Raw genomic sequence first — 20,382 nt, 5'->3', positions numbered from 1 at the left:
CTTTGTTGCCTTTGATCTTATGCGGAGACACCCAATTTGTTTTGCCCTTTTGTTTTTGCCTCTAAAACCATATTTTAGTTCTCTACTTTAATTGACTTTTCAGAAATTTGTGTTCCTTTTCATTTGTTGATTGATTTTGTTTTGATGAATTCTGACTTTATTGACAATGTTGAGACCGTCACGGTAGGAGAAGGCGTAGGTGAGGAAGAAAAGAAGGCCACTAATGATTGGTAGAACATATTTGGGGAGGGAGATAAGGAAAAAGGGAAAAGAAAAGGAAAAATATTTAAGCACCACTGTCGAAAATTGCATCGACAATGACTTGTAGTGGCTGACGAGTAAATTCAGGAAGGAAGCATGAATATGGTGGAGAAGGTCTATGATAAGAGAGATGAGACTAGATTAATCTGACGGTAAATAATAATTGTTCATTTTCCAACACAAGTGAGGTACTCCATCACTATGGAGAGTAAAGTTATCTTTTCAAGTATTTAACACAATTATATGTTCAAAGTTTATACTTAAAATTGTTAATTAAGTTGAAATTACTTTATTTTAGCCTATTCTATGCTTTGAGTAATTTAAATCCTTTTGAAGTATGTTGATCAACTAGCTTCGTACCAATTATTCCAATTTAATTAATGGTCTCGAATTTGAATTCGAAGTATGTGTATACATTAAATACTCAAATGAAGAGTTTTATTCTTCATAATAGTTCTACATGGCTTGAGTATAATTGTCTTTAATATTCTTCATAATAGTTCTACATGGCTTGAGTATAATTGTCTTTAATAAAAGATGCTTGTAGTCTAGAAAAAAAATAGATTACTTTTTTTAAAAAGGGTTAAAAATAATATATTGTATTTAAGAGATATTAAATTAAGAGTTTAAATCAACAGTATAATAAAAGAATACAATATTTTATTTTAAAATGTATAATAGATAATGCAAACTGAGGATTCATGAAACATGTTAGATTTGACTATATTTATCTCTATCATGGGTGAGACAAGTTTGGAGATGAGATAGGGAATGGCATTCACATCTCTAAATTAATTTTCGATCCCAACTTGTTTTTTTTTTTTTTTTTATATATATTTTATTTTAAAGGGCTCCAACTTGCTTCAATAAAACAGAGAATCCAAATTCAATCCAATTAATGAGTTTTTTTTATTATTAAAGTTGAGTTGGATTCGGAAGGATTTGCTGGTATTCAAATTTAAATCTCATGTCTATAATGTGAAGGTGTTATATTATAATAATAATGTCAAATAGGCCACTATATATGCACAAAACCCGAGAGAATAACACGGGTAGCCACATCCAAGTAAAATAATCTCAAAACTAAAATTTGCTAATCGTGATTTTGGGAAGAAAAATAAACAAATGAAAACCCCCAAACCCTTTAGAATCTAAAAAAAAAAAAAACTAAAATGAAGGGTTGACTCTTGCTTTCGAAGGTAGCTATATTTCCGCAATGTATATATACCCCTAGACATGTCTTTTAGTCTTCGTGGCTTAAATTTATCTCTACATTTTAAACACAATCTATTTTTTCATCCTCTGATAACCTACAAAGTTCTAATCTATGTTCTCAAAATGTTGACCATTGTTAAGGAGGACACGTCTTTTTGTAGCTCCTCCCCCTTCCCTAAAAACAAAAACAAAAACACAAAAACAAAGTGATGATTCTTTCATATATATTTCGAAAAAGAATCATCAGATAAGCACAAAAATTGGTGTATATCGGTCGACAACCCCATAAAGAATCAAAGTTGGAAAGTATTAATCTTGTAAAGACTTGATTATTGAGGAAGAAAATCGATAATCAAATGACAAGATAGATAAAAGACAGGAAAGAGCACAAGCTACGCAACAAACATAAATAAATCCATCTAGGAGGATCTCCGTTATCCAGGTGACTATCCTTCCTCTTAGCCCTAATAAGAATTTTTATGTGCATGTTATATTGTATGGGTGAAATTATATCATATGGGTAGAAAAAGTGTTTTGACGAGAAGACACATGGATTTGACTCCTTTTAATTAAGGAGACATAAGCGAGAAAATATTATATATTGTCAATTTGAATTGAAATTTCATAATATTTTTTCTGACTTAAATATGATTATTTCTAGTAGATAATATCCATGCCTCAAAAAATGATCTGGGTTTGGTAACATGTTATTTGTAACATTTCATATCTGATTTTAAGAAGTTAATAGTTATAGTTATACATCTTACATTGGTGATTGTTTTTTCCGAAGAGTTTCTAAACATGCTATTAACTGCTTTTGGGTTGTTTTGGATGTGAATTTGGCCCGGACGTAAATTCTAAATGGTGAAGTAAATGCAAATTACATGCATGAAGTAACATAAAACTTGACTAACAATAAATCAAAGATAGATATAGTTTTACTTTTTCACTGTACATACGATTATTCTGTCTCTTAATTTCTACTCTAGAATCATATGTATTGTGTAATTTTCGACTGAGTTGCGGAGAAGTTGTGTTGGAATTAAAAGCAAAAGGAATAAAGTTGTAGAGAAAGGAAGTAGTAGAAAGAACTACAAAGAGATTAAATACAAGAAATTATTGAAAATGTAAAAAAAAATGACAATAAAAAAATACCAGAAAGAGACATAATCGTGGAGAATCGTAATTGATAATAATACTAATATATATAAATATCTATCATAGATGTTTTTCGTATAAACTTTTCAACAAGTACTTATAAAATAAATTATTAAAATTAACTTGAAGTATATATAAGCTAATTTTAACTTGAAACAAGCTAAGCTTAAGTTTATTCTAATGTATTAGCTATCCCTCAACAGATTTTAGTTTAATCCCTTTGTTAGCTTACCACTAGCTAATTGATATGGTTGTTAATTGACCGATTACTTCATTAAGATATATATATATATATATATATATATATATATATATATATATATATATATATATATATATATATATATATATATATATATTCCTTAGCTAACAAGATTTTCAATTGGTATGTTCATCATCTATTGATCAGTTTCTTGACTAGTGGCTCTAGTAGTTAAACAACTGGCTTCCTTAATAAACAGCGCCATGTTCTATTAACAATTTGCATGCTCTTTTTAAATAAATAATTTTGTTCAACTCATTTTATCTTAGCTAACTCATTTTCAACTATTATTTTGCTTAGCAGTAACTTCTCAATCAATAACTTTTTCTAGGATAACATTTTCTATGATATTCTTTTAAATATATTCTTTTTTATTGATTAACATAGGAATAATAAAATTTAATGGTCCCACATGTTATTTAAGACTCTCTTAATTTTATAATTTTTAACATATTTTAATCAACAAAAGATCATATATGAATGTGTTAGAAAAAATGTGTTAAAAGAATATCTTACTTGCACTCTTCAATAACTTATTACTCGATTTGACTCAACAAATGTTTGGTGTCAATTTCTACTTTATCCATGCGAAGCATGCATGGCTTCAAAACTGTTGCTTAACTTTTTTTTTTTATGTACTTATAAATCTAAATGATTTTTTTTTGTTATGCTATTTTTTCCTTAACTAAATCTCACTTGATTCTATTCTCAGCGAATTCACTCTTAAAATTTCATTTTGATGTAATTTTTTTTCTCCCAATTAAATATCAAGGACTTACATTTTCAAATTAATATTCCTTTTAAATTTAACATTATACGTCATCGTTTCTTTCAAACTTCAAGTGGTCAACTCTTAGCTTTATAATAAATATAAAAAATATTATTTTCAAAGTGAATTAATTTTTACTCTGTTATTTTTTAAGGAAAATACATATCATTATTAATCTTTCTATTATATTAAAGATAAAATTAATTTCGAAATTAATTAATAATGTTTTCATATCATGCTATATAACACACGTGATTACTAAACATAAATAAGCTTAAATGTTCATTGTCTATCAAATTTGAATCACTCTTATTTTTTTGTCTTCTAAATTTAAATTTGTTTTGTAGTCCCTCAATTTTTTTTTTAAATTAATCTCATGTGGTAAAAAAATTCGCCACAAATTGTGCCTCCAAACGGCCACAATTTGTTTTGAATGGCAAAAGAAATCTTATTCACACGAAACTAATACAAAAGCACAGGTCTGCCAAAGTATTAGAAAATTAAAAGTCAGAAACCTATAAACCAGAGTAACTGGAAATCAGGACAGCCACAAATAAGTTAGAAGGAACTAAAAAAAAATTCTTTTAAAATTAAGGGATTAAAAAAAAGCAAATGTAAATTTGAGAGACCAATAATCCAAATTTAAGAGAACAAAAATACATTTAAGTCATATAAATATATAGTTGAAGAGTAATGTTCAACTCTCTTATTAGATTTTTCTATTAATAATTTATAATAAAAAAGGTTCTAAGTAAAAAATAAACATGTTTAATATCATAGTGACATTAAAAGCTTTCTAAACAAAGTTTAGCTACAGTACTTAAAGTTTTTTTTTTCTTACTATTTTTTGAATTAGAATCGGAGTTTTACATAAATAATTCACAAATTAAAGTCAACATATATTATAAAATTATTTCTACATTTGTATCTTTTAAAAAGAGATTAGTAACTAGCACATTTGAAATTCAAAGGAGCTAGTGGATTGATATACTCTCGTAATCCCTCCAATTAAACACGAAAAGATGATTAAGTAATAGAAAATTAAATTAATCCTTGAAATTAGTCAAATGAAATTATAAACACATTTAAAGATACCCACCCCAAAGAGACTTTCGCTAAAACTCTTTCTTTCCTCGGTCATTGGGAACTAAAGATTAGAATTAGATGCCCCATGTCCACCAATTATGGGAGTTTCAGTATGCACTCTTCCGAATGAGGAGAACCATTAGCCCGTATGATGGATTATTTTAGATCACAATCATAAAAAGGAAACAGTTTGACTGAAAAATTGATAAATATGCTTTCCGTGTAGCATATTAGGCAATTCATCCAATTCAGAATGAATAATAAAAGGAACCTTATTCTCATTCAGTAAGAATGGATGGTAGCTCTACAGACAGGAATTTTCTTTTTTCTTCTAGGGTGGTCCTTTAAAGAGAAGTATAATGATATTTTGTAGGCTGTATAATATATATTTTGTTCCACTATATATAAGGTAGATAGAGTAGTCCAAGAGAGGCACAACAGCTACTTGTGTAACACTAGCTTCTATTCTATTCTATATCTCTCTTTCTCGTTATTATTAGTTTATAGCTTTATTTGCTGAGCGATTTACATTGAATCTCTAATAGAGTAAAGTGGTTGCTGAAACAGAGAAGCATATATAGAGAAAGAGAGAAGGCCCTATATAGCTGAAGGTATGAGACTTGTACTTTCAATTAATTTGTGAAGCAATTATTATTGGTATTAGCTTTTCAATTGCTACTGTTGCATTGTCTTTGAAACATTAAGAAACTTTCCAGAAAAATGAGTATTAGCAGTTAATCACTAAGTATTTTTTTCTCCTGATCAATCATATATCACGAGTGTATCTGAGCCTATTAGATTAGTTAAACACTACATATGTTAATACATAGCCTCCAATACATTATTGATACATTTCTTATATTATCATTTTGGGAATAAAGGCAACAAAAAGCAATTTAGAAAAACATTATCGAATATTATTGTAAAAAATATTTATTCTAAAACTACTTTTGGTTAGATATTTTACTTTGAAGAAATGAGATTCAATCAATCTCTTTTCTTCTTATTCATAGTAAAAATGTTAAAACCTTCTCCCTTTCCCATCATTCTACTTTATTGCCTAAAATTTCGTTATATTTTATTTCACTCACTATTAGATATTCAAATATACCCCAACAACACACACCTATTACAGTTTTCTTACGTTATTACTTTCAAGTCTCAATTTTTCATATCAAATAGCAATAATTCAACATTTTCTTAATCTTTTTACTTTTTCGATACAAAATCTAATTTCAGAGAATGTTATGGAAATTTTGTTAACACGTAACAATACTAATAGTAGTTACCAACTTTGTTAGTCACAATTATGACTTGTAACATGGTATGTTTAATTTGTATATGATAACTCTTCCGAATTTTCAAAAAAAAAAAAACTCTTCTGAACTGTACATATTCTGAATACTTAAATAAACTTCAGAACAGCACATGCACTTAAGATGCAAAATATTATTTTAGGAATCTAGAAGAATTTATTATTCTAGTACAGAGGCACAACACAAACAGCAATAGCTCGTTACAAACTATATGAAGTGTCCAAATTAGGCATGACTTTTACAATTTGTGTTCGGCAATATTCTAAGAATGGACAAGTTTTGTTGATTTAGAAGCCAATGATCGTTAATTAATGTTGTCTAAAAAGAAAATTTCAAATCATTGTTGGTCAAAGTGATTCAACATTTGAATCCTGCAATCTCCGGGCTAAGCATAAAATGGTGACTAGAAATATCACTTTGGTCAATCAAGTGCGAGAGAATCAATTGAGTGGGTCCTAGAGGCTTCCGATTAAAAAGAAAATTTTGTTAGAATAAAGAGAAAAAGAAAAGGAAACCGAGTAGAGGAAGTGGAAAAGTGGCCAAAACAGTGGTAGGGGGGATTTTTCTCATGTAAGTCAATCACCTTTTGAATTCATCGTGCATGTTGTGTTGCAACAGCACTTTCAGCCAAAAATATTTATCCCATGTTCTTAATTCTACCACTCTCTTCCTCCTAAGTCCCAACACATTATATATACCACACACATCTCTTGTTTCATGCACTACTAAACCAATTTCTTCAGAACATAGAAATATTGTCTAAAGTTTAGACAATATCACATAAACACACACACTTCCTTGCTCTTTGATTTCTACACATACCAACTAAGGGGGGTGTGTAAGTGTGAAACACTCAACTTAGCAACACTTGGAATTTTAGTTAAACTCTCATTAAAGTCACAGCCTCATAACAACCCTTAAATCCATATTTGAGAGACACCCATCATCTTCCCATTTTTATTTTCCTTTTATGTTGATTGATATTTGATAATAAACAAATATAACTCATAACATAATCCCACTTAGCAGTGTGCAGAAACTCTGAGACTGCATATTAGAGTTTGAGTTTTGACTCTGAAGCCTAACTTGGGTTGGTCTCTCTCATAGCAAGATGATGGAAAACGGTGGCAAACAGACATTTGAAGTCTCAAATGACACGCTTCAACAAGGAGGTTCCAAGAGCTTTGATGATGATGGCCGTCTCAAAAGAACTGGTAATCAATTAGCCTCCAAAATCCAAGTATTAAATTTTACTACAATTTCACTTCATGTCTAGGAATTATTATTGTACAAATATTTATTCTTTTTTCAAAATACAAAAAAAACCATTATTTTTCTAAAATAAACTGAACCAATTGTATTGGTAACTAATAAGAAGAAATTGGACAAAACTTCCATAAAATTTCTTAGGTGCTGTCAGTGTTGTTTGCCAATCAGAATTGAAGTTTCACACATAGCAAACAATTTTGATTGACGAGATGAAACTCCAATTTTGATCATCGAAAAACACTAACTACGCCTAAGAAATTATATGCAAGTTTTTTCCTTAGTTATTACGAATTAGTCATTACTAATGCACTCACTTTTGTGTTTCAAAAAACAGGAACTATATGGACTGCAAGTGCCCACATAGTAACAGCTGTTATTGGTTCTGGGGTGCTATCTTTGGCTTGGGCGATTGCTCAGCTAGGTTGGCTTGCTGGTCCTATTGTGATGATTCTGTTCTCTATTGTGACTTATTATACCTCAACTCTTCTAGCTTGTTGTTACCGTTCTGGTGACCAACTCAGTGGCAAGAGAAACTACACTTACACACAAGCTGTTAGATCCAACCTTGGTATGCATGCTACAACCTAACTCATTTAAACAAAACCGAAGTTTCTTCATCAAGCAAAGATTTTTGGGTGATGCATGCTCAATGTTTTCTTAAAATTTTCAATCTTGAGTTTTGCAGGTGGTCTTGCGGTCATGTTTTGTGGGTGGGTTCAGTATGCAAACCTATTTGGAGTGGCAATTGGGTACACCATAGCAGCTTCCATAAGCATGATGTGAGTTTTGAAAAGATGCAATTGTTGTTGTTGTGTGCGAGAAGTGTGAGGAAAATGTGCTAATTGGGTGTTTTGGTTTCTTAATCAAACAGGGCAGTCAAAAGGTCTAATTGTTATCATAGTAGCGGAGGGAAAAATCCATGCAAAATGAATAGCAATTGGTACATGATTTCATATGGTGTTGCGGAAATTATCTTCTCCCAAATTCCAGATTTCCATGAGTTGTGGTGGCTCTCTATTGTAGCTGCTGTCATGTCCTTCACATACTCATTCATTGGACTTGGCCTTGGTATTGGTAAAGTTATAGGTATGATTCTATTCATGTAAACTTATTATTACTATCAATTAATGTTTATACCACTACTGGGTGGAAATTTGACTTGAATTGCACATGTATCAGGAAACGGAAGAATTAAAGGAAGCCTAACTGGTGTAACTGTTGGGACAGTGACAGAATCCCAGAAAATTTGGAGGAGTTTCCAAGCTCTTGGTAACATAGCCTTTGCCTACTCCTACTCAATGATCCTTATTGAAATTCAGGTACAATTAATGTTGCAGAATTTTGATACACTTACATGACCCTTCATTATTTTTAAAGGACAATACTTATATAGAGTTTCTTAAGTATTGTTCGTACTGTTGTCCAATAAGAGTGGCAGTTTCAAGTCAGTAATCCTCATAATTCTTTAATGCAAACCTTTATTATCCGGATTATTTTGGTGAAACTATAATTCTAATTGGAGAACAACACAAGCAGAAACTAAAGAACTGTATCTAAGTTTTGTCTTATTTTAAATTGAAGTCTAAACTAAAATGGTGGTTGTTATGGAACAGGACACAATCAAATCTCCTCCAGCAGAGTCACAGACAATGTCCAAGGCTACTTTAATCAGTGTTTTGATCACAACCGTTTTCTATATGTTATGTGGCTGCTTTGGCTATGCTTCTTTCGGAGATGCAAGCCCGGGAAACCTTCTCACTGGCTTCGGCTTCTATAACCCATATTGGCTCATTGACATAGCCAATGTTGGCATAGTTATCCACCTTGTTGGTGCATACCAAGTTTACTGCCAACCCCTCTTCTCATTCGTGGAATCACATGCAGCAGCAAGGTTCCCAAATAGTGATTTTATGAGCAGAGAGTTTGAAGTACCAATCCCTGGCTGCAAACCCTACAGGCTCAACCTCTTCAGGTTGGTTTGGAGGACAATTTTTGTGATTTTGTCAACTGTGATAGCCATGCTCCTACCATTCTTCAATGACATTGTAGGGCTTATTGGAGCCATTGGATTTTGGCCCCTCACTGTTTATTTACCAGTGGAGATGTATATAACTCAAACTAAGATACCAAAGTGGGGCCCAAGATGGATATGCCTACAAATGCTTAGTGCTGCATGCTTTGTAGTTACTCTATTAGCTGCAGCAGGTTCCATTGCTGGGGTTATTGATGATCTTAAAGTTTACAAGCCATTCGTCACCAGCTACTAATTGAATAGGATAATTACTTAGTGATCATGATCACCATTGTCAAAGATTTCATTAGCAACAAGAAAGAAAAAAAAAGAGAAAATTCTTGCAGATTGAAATCTATAGGAATGTGGTCTTACTTGTTTATTGCTTAGTAACCTTGTAGACATTTTTACCTATATAAAAAAATTATATGTTTTCAGAGTTACCCGTTACCAACTTTCTTCTACACTCATCTAGTCCCCTAAAATTTTTAGTAACCCTTTTTTTTTTCTATATTGTTGGTTTTGTACTTTGTACCCTTTGGGACCTACACAAGATCAAAGAAACAAGAGCAAGCACAGCAAGGAACAAAGCCAAGAACTACAAAAAGCTTTTACGTGGTTCAACAATGTGCCTACATCCATGGGAAAATGCAGTTCATCATCATCACATTCATCATGGAGATTACAAGTTCAATACAAGCAGAAGTTAGCTTTGATCTCTTTCGGTTTCTTTAGACAAAACCTCTCTCAATCTCCTAGCTCTCTATCACCTTTCAAACTTTCTTTCTCTCTGAAAAAAAAAACCCCTCTCTCATTTACATGATAAAGAATTTATATACACAAGTTGCTAGCTCTAGGAGGAAAAGATTTTTCTTTGGTGCCAAGTCACTAATTCAGTTAAGACAACTAAATTCAGTTATGACATCAATTATACAATCCTTCACATTTGTGGCTTTGGTGATTTTTGAGTCACACACACCACAAATCTCCACCTTGACTCCAAAAACAACAAGTGTCTATCTTGTGATTCCGGGCTGCACTTCTACTAATATTCTTTAGGCATCTTCAAAATCGATCAAGTCCAGGCAGTGCTTGAACTTGACACTAGATAGGGACTTTGTGAACATGTCACCAGGGTTTTCTTCTGTTGAAACCTTCTCCACCTTCACCTTCTCAGAATCAATCACATCTCTGATGAAGTGTAGTTTCACATCAATATGCTTCATCCTCTCATGGTAAATTTGGTGATTTGCTAAATGAATAACACTTTGACTATCACAATGAATTGTGACACAGGATTGTACTATTCTAAGCTCATTTACCATTCCCTTTAGCCAGATTACTTCCTTAACTCCTTCAGCTAGGGCCATGTATTCTGCTTCAGTGGTTGAAAGAGAAACAACTGATTGTTGACTTGCTTTCCAACTGATTGCAGTTCCATACAAAGTAAACACATATCCAGTTAAGGACTTCCTTGTGTCTACGTTACCTGCAAAATCTGCATCAACATAGCCTGTAATTACTGCCTTGTGTGCTGTCTTCTTGTACCTTAATCCAGCTTTCAAAGATCCATTGAGATACCTCAGTGTCCACTTCAAATCCTCCCAATGTGCACTGCCAGGATCTCCCATGAATCTACTTATCATACTTACTGCATGAGCCAAGTCAGGTTTGCTGCAAACCATTCCATACATTATGCTTCCAACACCATTGGCATAGGGTGTTTGATCCATTTTAGACCTTTCTTCAGCTGTCTCTAGTGCTTGAACAACAAAAAAATTGGTATGATGGCCAAGTGGTGTACTGATAGGTTTGCATTGAGGCATCCTAAACCTTTCCACCACTTTCTTGAGGTAGTTGCTTTGAGACAAGAATAGTTCACCCTTTTCTCTATCCTTATGAATATCAATACTAAGTATCCTTCTTGCTGATCCTAGATCTTTCATCTCAAATTCTGTGTTCAAACTTTCCTTGAGTTGTTTAATCTCTTCCTTGTTAGCACTTGCTATAAGGATGTCATCCACATACAAGAGAAGGTAGAGAACACACACTTTCCTCCTTTTCAGGATATATACACAGCTGTCATACCTATTTATGATGAAACCATACCTGATCAAGAACTCATCGAACTTCAGATACCACATTCGAGGGCTTTGCTTCAGTCTATACAAAGATTTTTTCAACAAACACATCTTGTTCTCCCCTTCTTCAAAACCTTCATGTTGGTTCATGTAAATGGTTTCCTTCAAATTTCCATGAAGAAATGCAATTTTAACATCAAGCTGTTCAAGTTCCAAGTCATACTGATTGACTAGACCTAGTATGATTCTTATTGAACAATGCTTCACAACTGGTGAAAAAATTTCATTGTAATCAATTCCTTCAACCTGTGTAAAGCCTTTTGCTACAAGTCTTGTCTTATATCTAGGCCTTTCTACTCCTGGAATACCTTCTTTCTTCTTGAAAACCCACTTACATCCAGCAGCCTTCTGCTTCTTGGGTTGATCCACAAGTATCCAGGTCTTGTTCTTTCTTAAGGATTCCATTTCTTCATTCATTTCCTGAAGCCACAACTGACTGTCTTCACTTTCAATTGCTTCCCTTAAGGTCTTTGGTTCTGAATTTTGAATCTCCTCAGCAACATTCAATGCATAGCAGATAATGTCAGCATGACCATACTTCTTTGTAGGCTTTATAACCCTTTTATCTCTATCTCTAACCAATTGATAATTGGACAAGTCATGTTGAGTAGCCAAATCTTTATTATCACCAGTTACTGCTTGATCAGTGTGATCAACAATATCTTCACTACCATGATCTGATGTCTCTGAAGGCTCCACCTCAACTTGAGTACTCTCATTACTAGAGTTGTTGTCCTTCTGATCCTTACTTAGCATTGCCATTCTGCTCTCATCAAAGGTAACATCCCTACTGATAATGCACTTTGACTCACCAGGTTCCAATTTGCACAACTTGTACCCTTTAACTCCTTCAGGATAGCCAATGAACACACACTTTACAGCCTTTGCATCAAGCTTTCCTTGTTTAACATGGGCAAAGGCCAGTGATCCAAACACCTTCAATCCTGAGTAATCAGGGGGTTCACCACTCCAAGCTTCCATTGGTGTCTTGAAGTTTAAAGTTGATGATGGACATCTGTCCAAAAAGTCTTTGGCAGTCCTGCATTCAACAACATGCACCTTCTCTTTCCAAAATGGTCATATTCATTCTTTCTGCTAGTCCATTTTGTTGTGGTGTCTGGTGGTGTGTGAGGGATTGTTTTGTGTCTTTTGATACCTACTTTCCTGCAAAAATCATTGAATTGCTCTGAAACAAACTCCAGGCCATTGTTAGTCCTTAAAACTTTTAGTTTTGTACCAAGTTGATTTCTAATAAGAGTATACCACTCTCTGAATTTTTGATAAACTTCTGACTTATTTTTCAAAACATACGACCATACTCTTCTTGAGAAATCATCTATGATGGTGAGGAAGTATGAGCTTCCACCATGAGTTTTCACTCTAGATGGTCCCCATAAATCAACATGTACATACTCAAAAGGCCTAAATGAAACATGAATACCAGTGCCAAAGCTTATTCTATGTGATTTACCAAGAACACAATGATCACAAAATTCAAGTTTATCTAGTTTATCACCACCTAACAGATTTTGTTTCTCAAGTTCATGTAATCCCCTTTCACTAACATGACCAAATCTCAGATGCCAAAGCTTAGTTTTGTCAATTAATGTATTACTAGCTACTGATGCATGTCCAATAATAGTGGAATCTTCAAGAATAAACAAGCCATTACTTTTATTCTTGTTACCTGTTAGTCGTCTTTTACGACTAACTTTTGTATAGAAAAGTTTTCCAAAATGTATATAAATCTCCCAATTTATGGTAGGATTGGAAATATTTCTAGTTTAGTTTTCATATGTGCTCAGTAGAAGCCTTCCTTATGAATTTAATGTAAATTTCACCTCAATTTCAGGTAAAAAGGAGAAAATTATGAAGGTGCAAAAGTTGTTGTCTCGCTAAGCCTGAACCATGCGCTTAACGAGACCAAACCGCTAAGCGAGACAACAGTGGCTTAGCGATTAAGGATAAGCTTGAAGAGAGTTCATCCATGCCAGCATGCACCCAGCGCGTATGCAGCTCGCTAAGCGAGACAATTGTCTCTTCTGTGCTAAGAGCGAGATTGGCGCTAAGCCAAATCTCACTTACTCGTGCTTAGCGCGAGAATGGTGCTAAGTGTGCCTTCGCGGACAGAAAGCCCTTTTAAGCCTGACTTACAGAGAATGCGAGAGAGGTTTGAATAGACTGCGAATTATGTGCAGAGAACAAAGGAAAAGATGAGCAAGGAAGCAAAGGCACTAACTTTTAGTTAGATTCTAGGTTAAAGAGTAAGTCCTAGGTTTTTAGAGGTGGAGGAGGAATCCCCATTGCTTTGTAATCTAGTATTTTCTCTGAAACCGTTCTTCTATTTGTGAAAGCTGCTCCCTTGTAATGGAGGGCTAAAATCCTTTGTTGGGAATCTTTGCTAAATACTTGATTTAAATATTATTATTATCTATTTGAAGTTATTTTCATGTGTTCAATGTTTCTATCTATGCTTATTATATGCATGCTTGTGGTTTGATCACCCATTGGTGTGTGCTGTTAGGAACTTTAACATTGGAAAATGTATTGTTTCCTTAGAACTTGATAGAGCAGGGCTAGATAACTGCATTGCTAGGAATAGAGTGCAAGGTTTTGGTTTTTATTATGTTGTGATTATAATGCTGTTTAAATTAAGCTAAGTTTAACAAGAGACATCTGCGAACGAAGTTTAGTTTAAATTAGTCCAAACTCACGAGACATTTGTGTTTGGTATTTTTGTCCTCAGTATAGGACACATAAATAATTTTAAATAGAGAAAAAATCTAATTGCATCAAGTATCTCGGTAGAAGGACCCAACGCTTTTACTTATTTGTTTTCACACTCAATTGCTTACGTTTATTGTTTCTTTGATTAGAATAGAAAATACCTTTGTTTTCAATTCATGACACTTAATTCTTTTTACAAACACTTGCATTTTGAATGACACTTTTCCAAGTAAAACAAGTACCCTGAGTTCGATACTCGGTTCATTCCATTTTAGTTATTTACTTGACGACTCGGTGCACTTGCCGGTTATATTTCACATCCATGAAAATAAGTAGTACCAGGATGTGAACATTACCCTTAGCTATGACTAAAGATCCATTTGAAACCGTAAGAACACCATTCAAAGATCCAATTGAAATCGTAAGAACACCATTTAGAAATGTACCTTACATCTTTCAGTATGTAATCTCTGTTATCAAACATCTTCAGTCTCACAGTTCCAATGCCTTGCACCTTGCAAGGATAGTTGTCTCCTAGTAATACAGTTCTTGCTATCTTTAATTCCAGAGTTTCAAAATAGTCCTTCCTCGGGCTGCTGTGATATGAGCATCCAAAATCCATAATCCATTATGTTTGTGTTTTGGTATTTAATGCTACTAAAACACCTGCACTCTCATAACCATCAGAGGCTTCAACTATGTCAACAGAGTCCATAGATCCTTTCTTTATCCTATCTGGGCAGTCTTTCTTGAAATGACCAATTTTGTGACAATTAAAGCATTTGAACTTTGTTTTTTGTCCATTCTTTGAATCCCTTGACTTTGATCTAGATTTCTTCCCTTTTTGTCCCTTCTTTTCACTCTGTCCCCTTGAAACATTCAGGCTTTCACCATTATCTTCAGATTTGGAGTCTTGTTGTTTTTGCATCTCCTTGGTCCTTATTGAGGTCTGGATTTCTTCTAGGGTAATGTCTTGATATTTTCCATAAAGGATTGCATCCTTGAAATGTTCAAAGGATTTTGGTAAGGAATTCAGAAGCAAAAGAGCTTTATCCTCCTCTTCGAGTTTTACTTCAATATTTTCCAAATCATCTAGGATCTTATTAAAATCAGCTAGTTGCTCAGTGATTGTTCTTGATTCTGTCATCTTGAAGGTGTATAGTTGTTGCTTCAAGCATAGCCGATTTGCAAGGAACTTTGTCATGTACAAGGACTCCAGTTTCAATCACATTGAGGTTGTTGTCTTTTCCCTTGCAACTTCTCTTTAAGCTTTATCTCCAAGACATAGAATGATTGCACTTCTGGCTTTATCAATCATTTTTTATTTCTCCTTTAAGCTTAGAGATTCTGACATCTTTTCTTCTCCTTTAAGAGCTTCTGCACAACCATGTTGAATCAAGATTACTTCCATCTTGATTCTCCATAACCCAAAATCATTTTCTCGTGAGAACTTCTCAATATCGTACTTTGTTGTTCCCATCTTTCTTGATCTGGATGTCCCCACAGACGACGCCACTTATTGGTTCTGTTCTTTGTACCCTTTGGGACCTACACAAGATCAAAGAAACAAGAGCAAGCACAGCAAGGAACAAAGTCAAGAACTACAACAAGCTTTTACGTGGTTCAACAATGTTCCTACATCCATGGGAAAATGCAGCTTATCATCATCACACTCATCATGGAGATTAAAAGTTCAATACAAGCCGAAGCTAGCTTTGATCTCTCTTGGTTTCTTTAGACAAAACCTCTCTTAATATCCTCGCTCTCTATCACCTTTCGAACTCTCTTTCTCTCTAAAAAAAAACCCCCTTTCTCATTTACATGATCAATAATTTATATACACAAGTTGCTAGCTTTAGGAGGAAAAGATTTTTCTTTGGTGCCATGTCACTAATTCAGTTAAGACAACTAAATTCAGTTATGACATCAATTATACAATCCTTCACATTTGTGGCTTTGGTGATTTTTGAGTCACACACACCACATATATCATGCCCAAATTTGATTTTCACTTTACACAACACTATATAAGCAGGATGCTTTCTGATATTGTGACACATGACACAAACACAAATTATATTCTTTATCTGCAAGGCATGCATCACCTCTTTTAGTCTTTATGGCGAGGCATTTAGCCTCTCACAAACCAACTTGATAAGCACAATGATATTCTTTGGAAGCCACCGACTGAAGTTAATATCATGGGGGTTTAAAGTAATAAAGTTGACTTGGTGGTAAAAGGAGATGGGAGGAAGGGAAAGGTTGTGGGTTCGATTCTTCCGCTAATAAAAAACTAACAATTACAAACGAGAAAATATTATGGGGTTTACCAAAAGGAAGATGGTTTTTGGTTTTGGGTAAAAAATCATTGTGATGTTGTTGTTAATGCATTCAACAGACAAGGGTATATATACAATTACCCTTTACTTTGTTTTGATCTCAATTTGGAATACCTTGATTTGATGGGTTTCAAGGAAAAAAAATATGAAAACAATAACATCCTTTGAAGTGATTAATAGGGGAAAGAAAACAGTTTTTGCATTGAAATTTCCCAATTGTTGAAACAATTAGGTGCTCTTTTTCATTCTTAATTGGCAATGGAATCCTATTTTGCAATATGATGGAAGAAAAAGGGACAATGGAATTGAAATGATAATAACAATGGAAGAAGAGTAAGGGATCTTTCAAGGGCAACTTGGGAAAAAAAATGAGAATTCAAGGTAAATATTTTAAATGACGTGTCAAATTTTTATTTTTGGGACATCATAAGAGCAGTTACAAGTTGCAACCGCTGCCACATTTAACTTTACGCGCGTTTTGTTTCCTTCCTTTTCAGTCCTCGTTTGTGTTTTTTTTCCTCTTCTTCTACCTCTGTTTACAAATTTATTCACCACAATGCTGAAGGTACTTTTGCATTTTTCTTGTTTTCATTTTCGGTTTGTTTTGGCACAATTAGCCTTACTAATGCTCCCAGTTTCCTCAACTTTAAGGCGACCAATATATAACACAAAATATAAGCCAAAACAACAATGCTTGCTTGAATTCAAATATGAGAAGTACATAGTGATGGAATTTGAGGAAGCACATCACAATTTCCGCACTATAAGACTCTTATATAGACTTCTTGAAGATAATAGCCTCGCATTGCAAAATTCAAATTCAAAGGATGTCAGTGCTTTATACTTGCATTTTCTTATTCTTTTTGTCAAATGTTGTGTAGTGTGATTCCATAAGAAAACAAGGATAGAAAAAAAAATACAATATAAAACTACAATCATGATTTACATCAAATCAGTTTATCATGATCAAATCAGTTGTTTTTTACGCCAATTTAAAACTACAATCATGATTGTTAGAAACTTCATTTTTTTCTCGTTATATCAATATTTTTCATTTTTTTATTTTTATTTCATATTACTTTTTATCAATAATAGATTCATTTTTTTTATCATTTATCTCTCTCTTCAAATTTTAAATAGCATTTTGAGATCTATGTTTTTATTCAAGACAAATACCCTCGTGCTGCATAACCCTTTTTTTTCTATATCATGCCCAAATTTCATTTTCACCTTATACAACACTATATAAGGATACATTCTGATATCGTGACACATGACTCAAACACAAATTATATTCTTTATCTCTGCAAAGCATGTATCACCCTCCCTTAGTCTTTTATGGCAAGGCATTTAGCCTCTCACCAACCATCTTGATAAACACAATCATATTATTTGGAAGCCACCTGCTGAAGTTAATATTACGGGGTTTTAAAGTAATAAAGTTGATTTGGTGGTAAACGGAGAAAGGAGAAATAGGAAGGTATTGGATTCGGTTCTCTGGCTAAAAAAAACTAAAAATTACCAATAAAAAAATATTATGGGGGTTTACCAAAGGGAAGATGGTTTTTGGTTTTAGGTAAAAATCAATTGTGATATTGTTGTTAATGCATTCAACGGACAAGAGAATATATGTAATTACCCTTTACTTTGTTTTGATCTTAATTGGGAATACCTTGACTTGATGGATTTCAAGAAAAACAAATATGAAAACAATAACATGCTTTGAAGTGATTAATAGGGGGGGAGAAAACAGTTTTTGCATTGAAATTTCCCAGTCGTTGAAACAATTAGTGCTCCTTTTAATTCTTAACTGGCAATGGAATCGTATTTTGCAATGTGATGGAAGAAAAAGGGACAATGGCATTGAAATGATGATAACAACGGAATAAGAGTATAGGATCTAAAGGGCAATGTGGGGAAAAATGAGAATTCAAGGTAAATATCTTAAATGATGTGTTAAGTTTTTATTGATGGGACATCATAAGTAGCAGTTAGGAGTTGCAACTGTTGTTGCCACATTTGACATTTTGTTTCCTTCCTTTTCATTCCTCGTTTGTGATTTTTTTGCTTCTTTCTTCTTCTTCTACTTCTATTATGCGTCCACAAATTTATTCACTGCAATGCTGAAGGTACTTTTGCATTTTTCTTGTTTTCATTTTCGGTTCGTTTTGGCACCATTAGGCTTACTAACGCTCCCAGTTTCCTCAACTTTTAGGTGACCAATTTATAATAAAATAGGAGCCAACACAATAGTGCTTGCTTGAATTCAAGTATCAGAAGCACATTGTGATGGAATTTGAGGAAGCGCACAATTTCCGTGCTATAAGACTCTTATATAGACTTCTTGAAGATAATAACCTTGCATTGCAAAATTCAAAGGATGTCAGTGTGTTAGTCGGTGCATACGACTAACTTTTGTGTATAAAACTTGTGTAAATTGTATCAAACTCTTCCAATTTATGGTTATTTTGTAGTGTTATAAGTATTTTCTGTTAAGTATAGGTAAAAAATACTTAGTACTTCCATTTTGTGTGTTTAATAATCATTTTCTCTCAATTTCAGGTTAATTAGGCAAGCTTTGAAAAGTGTTGTTTCTCACCTTCTCGCTAAGCCAATCTGCTGGATTAGTGAGCGTTCGCTAAGCGCAACACTCATGGGCTAAGCGCGAGGAAGACTCTGGAAGAAGATGAGTTGTACAGGTTCGCTAAGCGCACCGCTTCATCTCACTAAGTGTACCGCTTCAGTTCAACCGCTAAGCGAGAAATGCACGCGTTAAGCCAAAATTCACTAATGTGCGCTAAGCGGTCCATAATTGCACTAAGTGCACGAGCACGAACAAGGCCACCTATTTAAGCCTAAAATCAGATTTTAGAAGGGGAATTTGGACTGGGATTCAGAGCTTTGCATGTCTAGAATTTCTAGAGAGAGAAAGGTCCAAGTTCCAGAGAGTTTTGAGAGATTTTGCTATGTGAAGATCTGCAGAGTCCAGAGCTTGAAGCAGGAGTCGGTTTGAGAGCTTGAGATGAGTTTGTGAGTGATTGTGAGATCCTAGAGGTGAAGGAGACATCCTCACCACTTGATTTTTGCAATCTTTCATCTTGTTCTTCTCTTTGTTGTAATGAAGGCTTCCTAGTACGGAAAGCTAAATCCTCTGTTGGATCTTCCCTGTAGGTACCTGATGTAAAAATATTTCTATCTATTTAATGATGTTTTGTGTGTTCTCTGTGCTATCTGCTTTTCACTCTAGTATGCCTTTACCTTGATCACGTAGATGCATGCTTTGGTAGGGTCATTCAACAGTGGAAACTGGTCTGACTCTAAAGTCCTTGATAGTCCAGGGCTAACTTGTTGTACTTTCACGAGGAATCGGGGTGCGATAAGTTAGTTGTGTATGTGTGTCTTAATGCGGTCCTGGTTGAGTTTAGTCTTACAAGAAGAATTTGTGAACGATGCTTGATCAGGATTAGGCTAAACTATCATGAGGAATCGGGGTTTAGTATCTCAAGAGACACCATAAGAACACATGAGCATTGTTAGATAGAAAATATCTTTTCAGCATCAGGCACCTATTAGGAAGACCAACGTGTTTCTACTTGTTTTTACACATCATTTCTTTCTTTTTGCACAGATAGTTTATACACCTGTTCATATTCACACTTATCTTTACATACCAGACACTTATTTGTTGAAATAGCTTACCAAATAACACAAGTTCCCCGAGAGTTCGATACTCGGTTCTTACCCGTTTTATACTACTTGTGCGATCCAATGCACTTGCCGGAAGTCGAACAAGTTTTTGGCACCATTTCCGAGGAACTTCTTTTTATT

The 20,382-nt window shown here is 33.8% G+C and overlaps 1 protein-coding gene across 3 annotated transcripts; it reads left to right on the top strand.

The window, feature by feature from the left end:
* Positions 1 to 5,180: 5,180 nt before the first annotated feature.
* LOC100796082 (amino acid permease 3) lies at positions 5,181 to 9,786 on the top strand. 3 transcript variants are annotated; one of them, XM_006596155.4, is made up of 7 exons: positions 5,181 to 5,362; positions 7,175 to 7,281; positions 7,671 to 7,904; positions 8,022 to 8,115; positions 8,208 to 8,422; positions 8,516 to 8,655; positions 8,950 to 9,786. In XM_006596155.4, exons 2-7 carry the CDS (start codon positions 7,179 to 7,181, stop codon positions 9,601 to 9,603), a joined length of 1,440 nt encoding a protein of 479 aa, XP_006596218.1. In that variant the 5' UTR covers positions 5,181 to 5,362; positions 7,175 to 7,178; the 3' UTR covers positions 9,604 to 9,786. The 3 variants fall into 3 exon arrangements, with proteins under 3 accessions (XP_006596218.1, XP_006596219.1, XP_040865323.1); XM_006596156.4 differs by having other exon boundaries at positions 7,097 to 7,281; XM_041009389.1 differs by lacking the exon at positions 5,181 to 5,362 and having other exon boundaries at positions 5,999 to 7,281.
* The last annotated feature ends 10,596 nt before the right edge of the window (positions 9,787 to 20,382 follow it).

This window comes from Glycine max, chromosome 14 (genome assembly GCF_000004515.6).
Source record: "Glycine max cultivar Williams 82 chromosome 14, Glycine_max_v4.0, whole genome shotgun sequence".
NCBI lineage: Eukaryota > Viridiplantae > Streptophyta > Magnoliopsida > Fabales > Fabaceae > Glycine > Glycine max.
This window is presented reverse-complemented; position numbering and strand designations above follow the sequence as displayed.

Coding starts and splice junctions, on each gene's coding strand:
- LOC100796082 (XM_006596155.4), top strand. CDS start 7,179: ATGATGGAAAACGGTGGCAAACAGACATTTGAAGTCTCAAATGACACG. Junction 7,905..8,021: donor AGCTGTTAGATCCAACCTTG/GTATGCATGCTA, acceptor TGAGTTTTGCAG/GTGGTCTTGCGGTCATGTTT. Junction 8,656..8,949: donor TGATCCTTATTGAAATTCAG/GTACAATTAATG, acceptor GTTATGGAACAG/GACACAATCAAATCTCCTCC.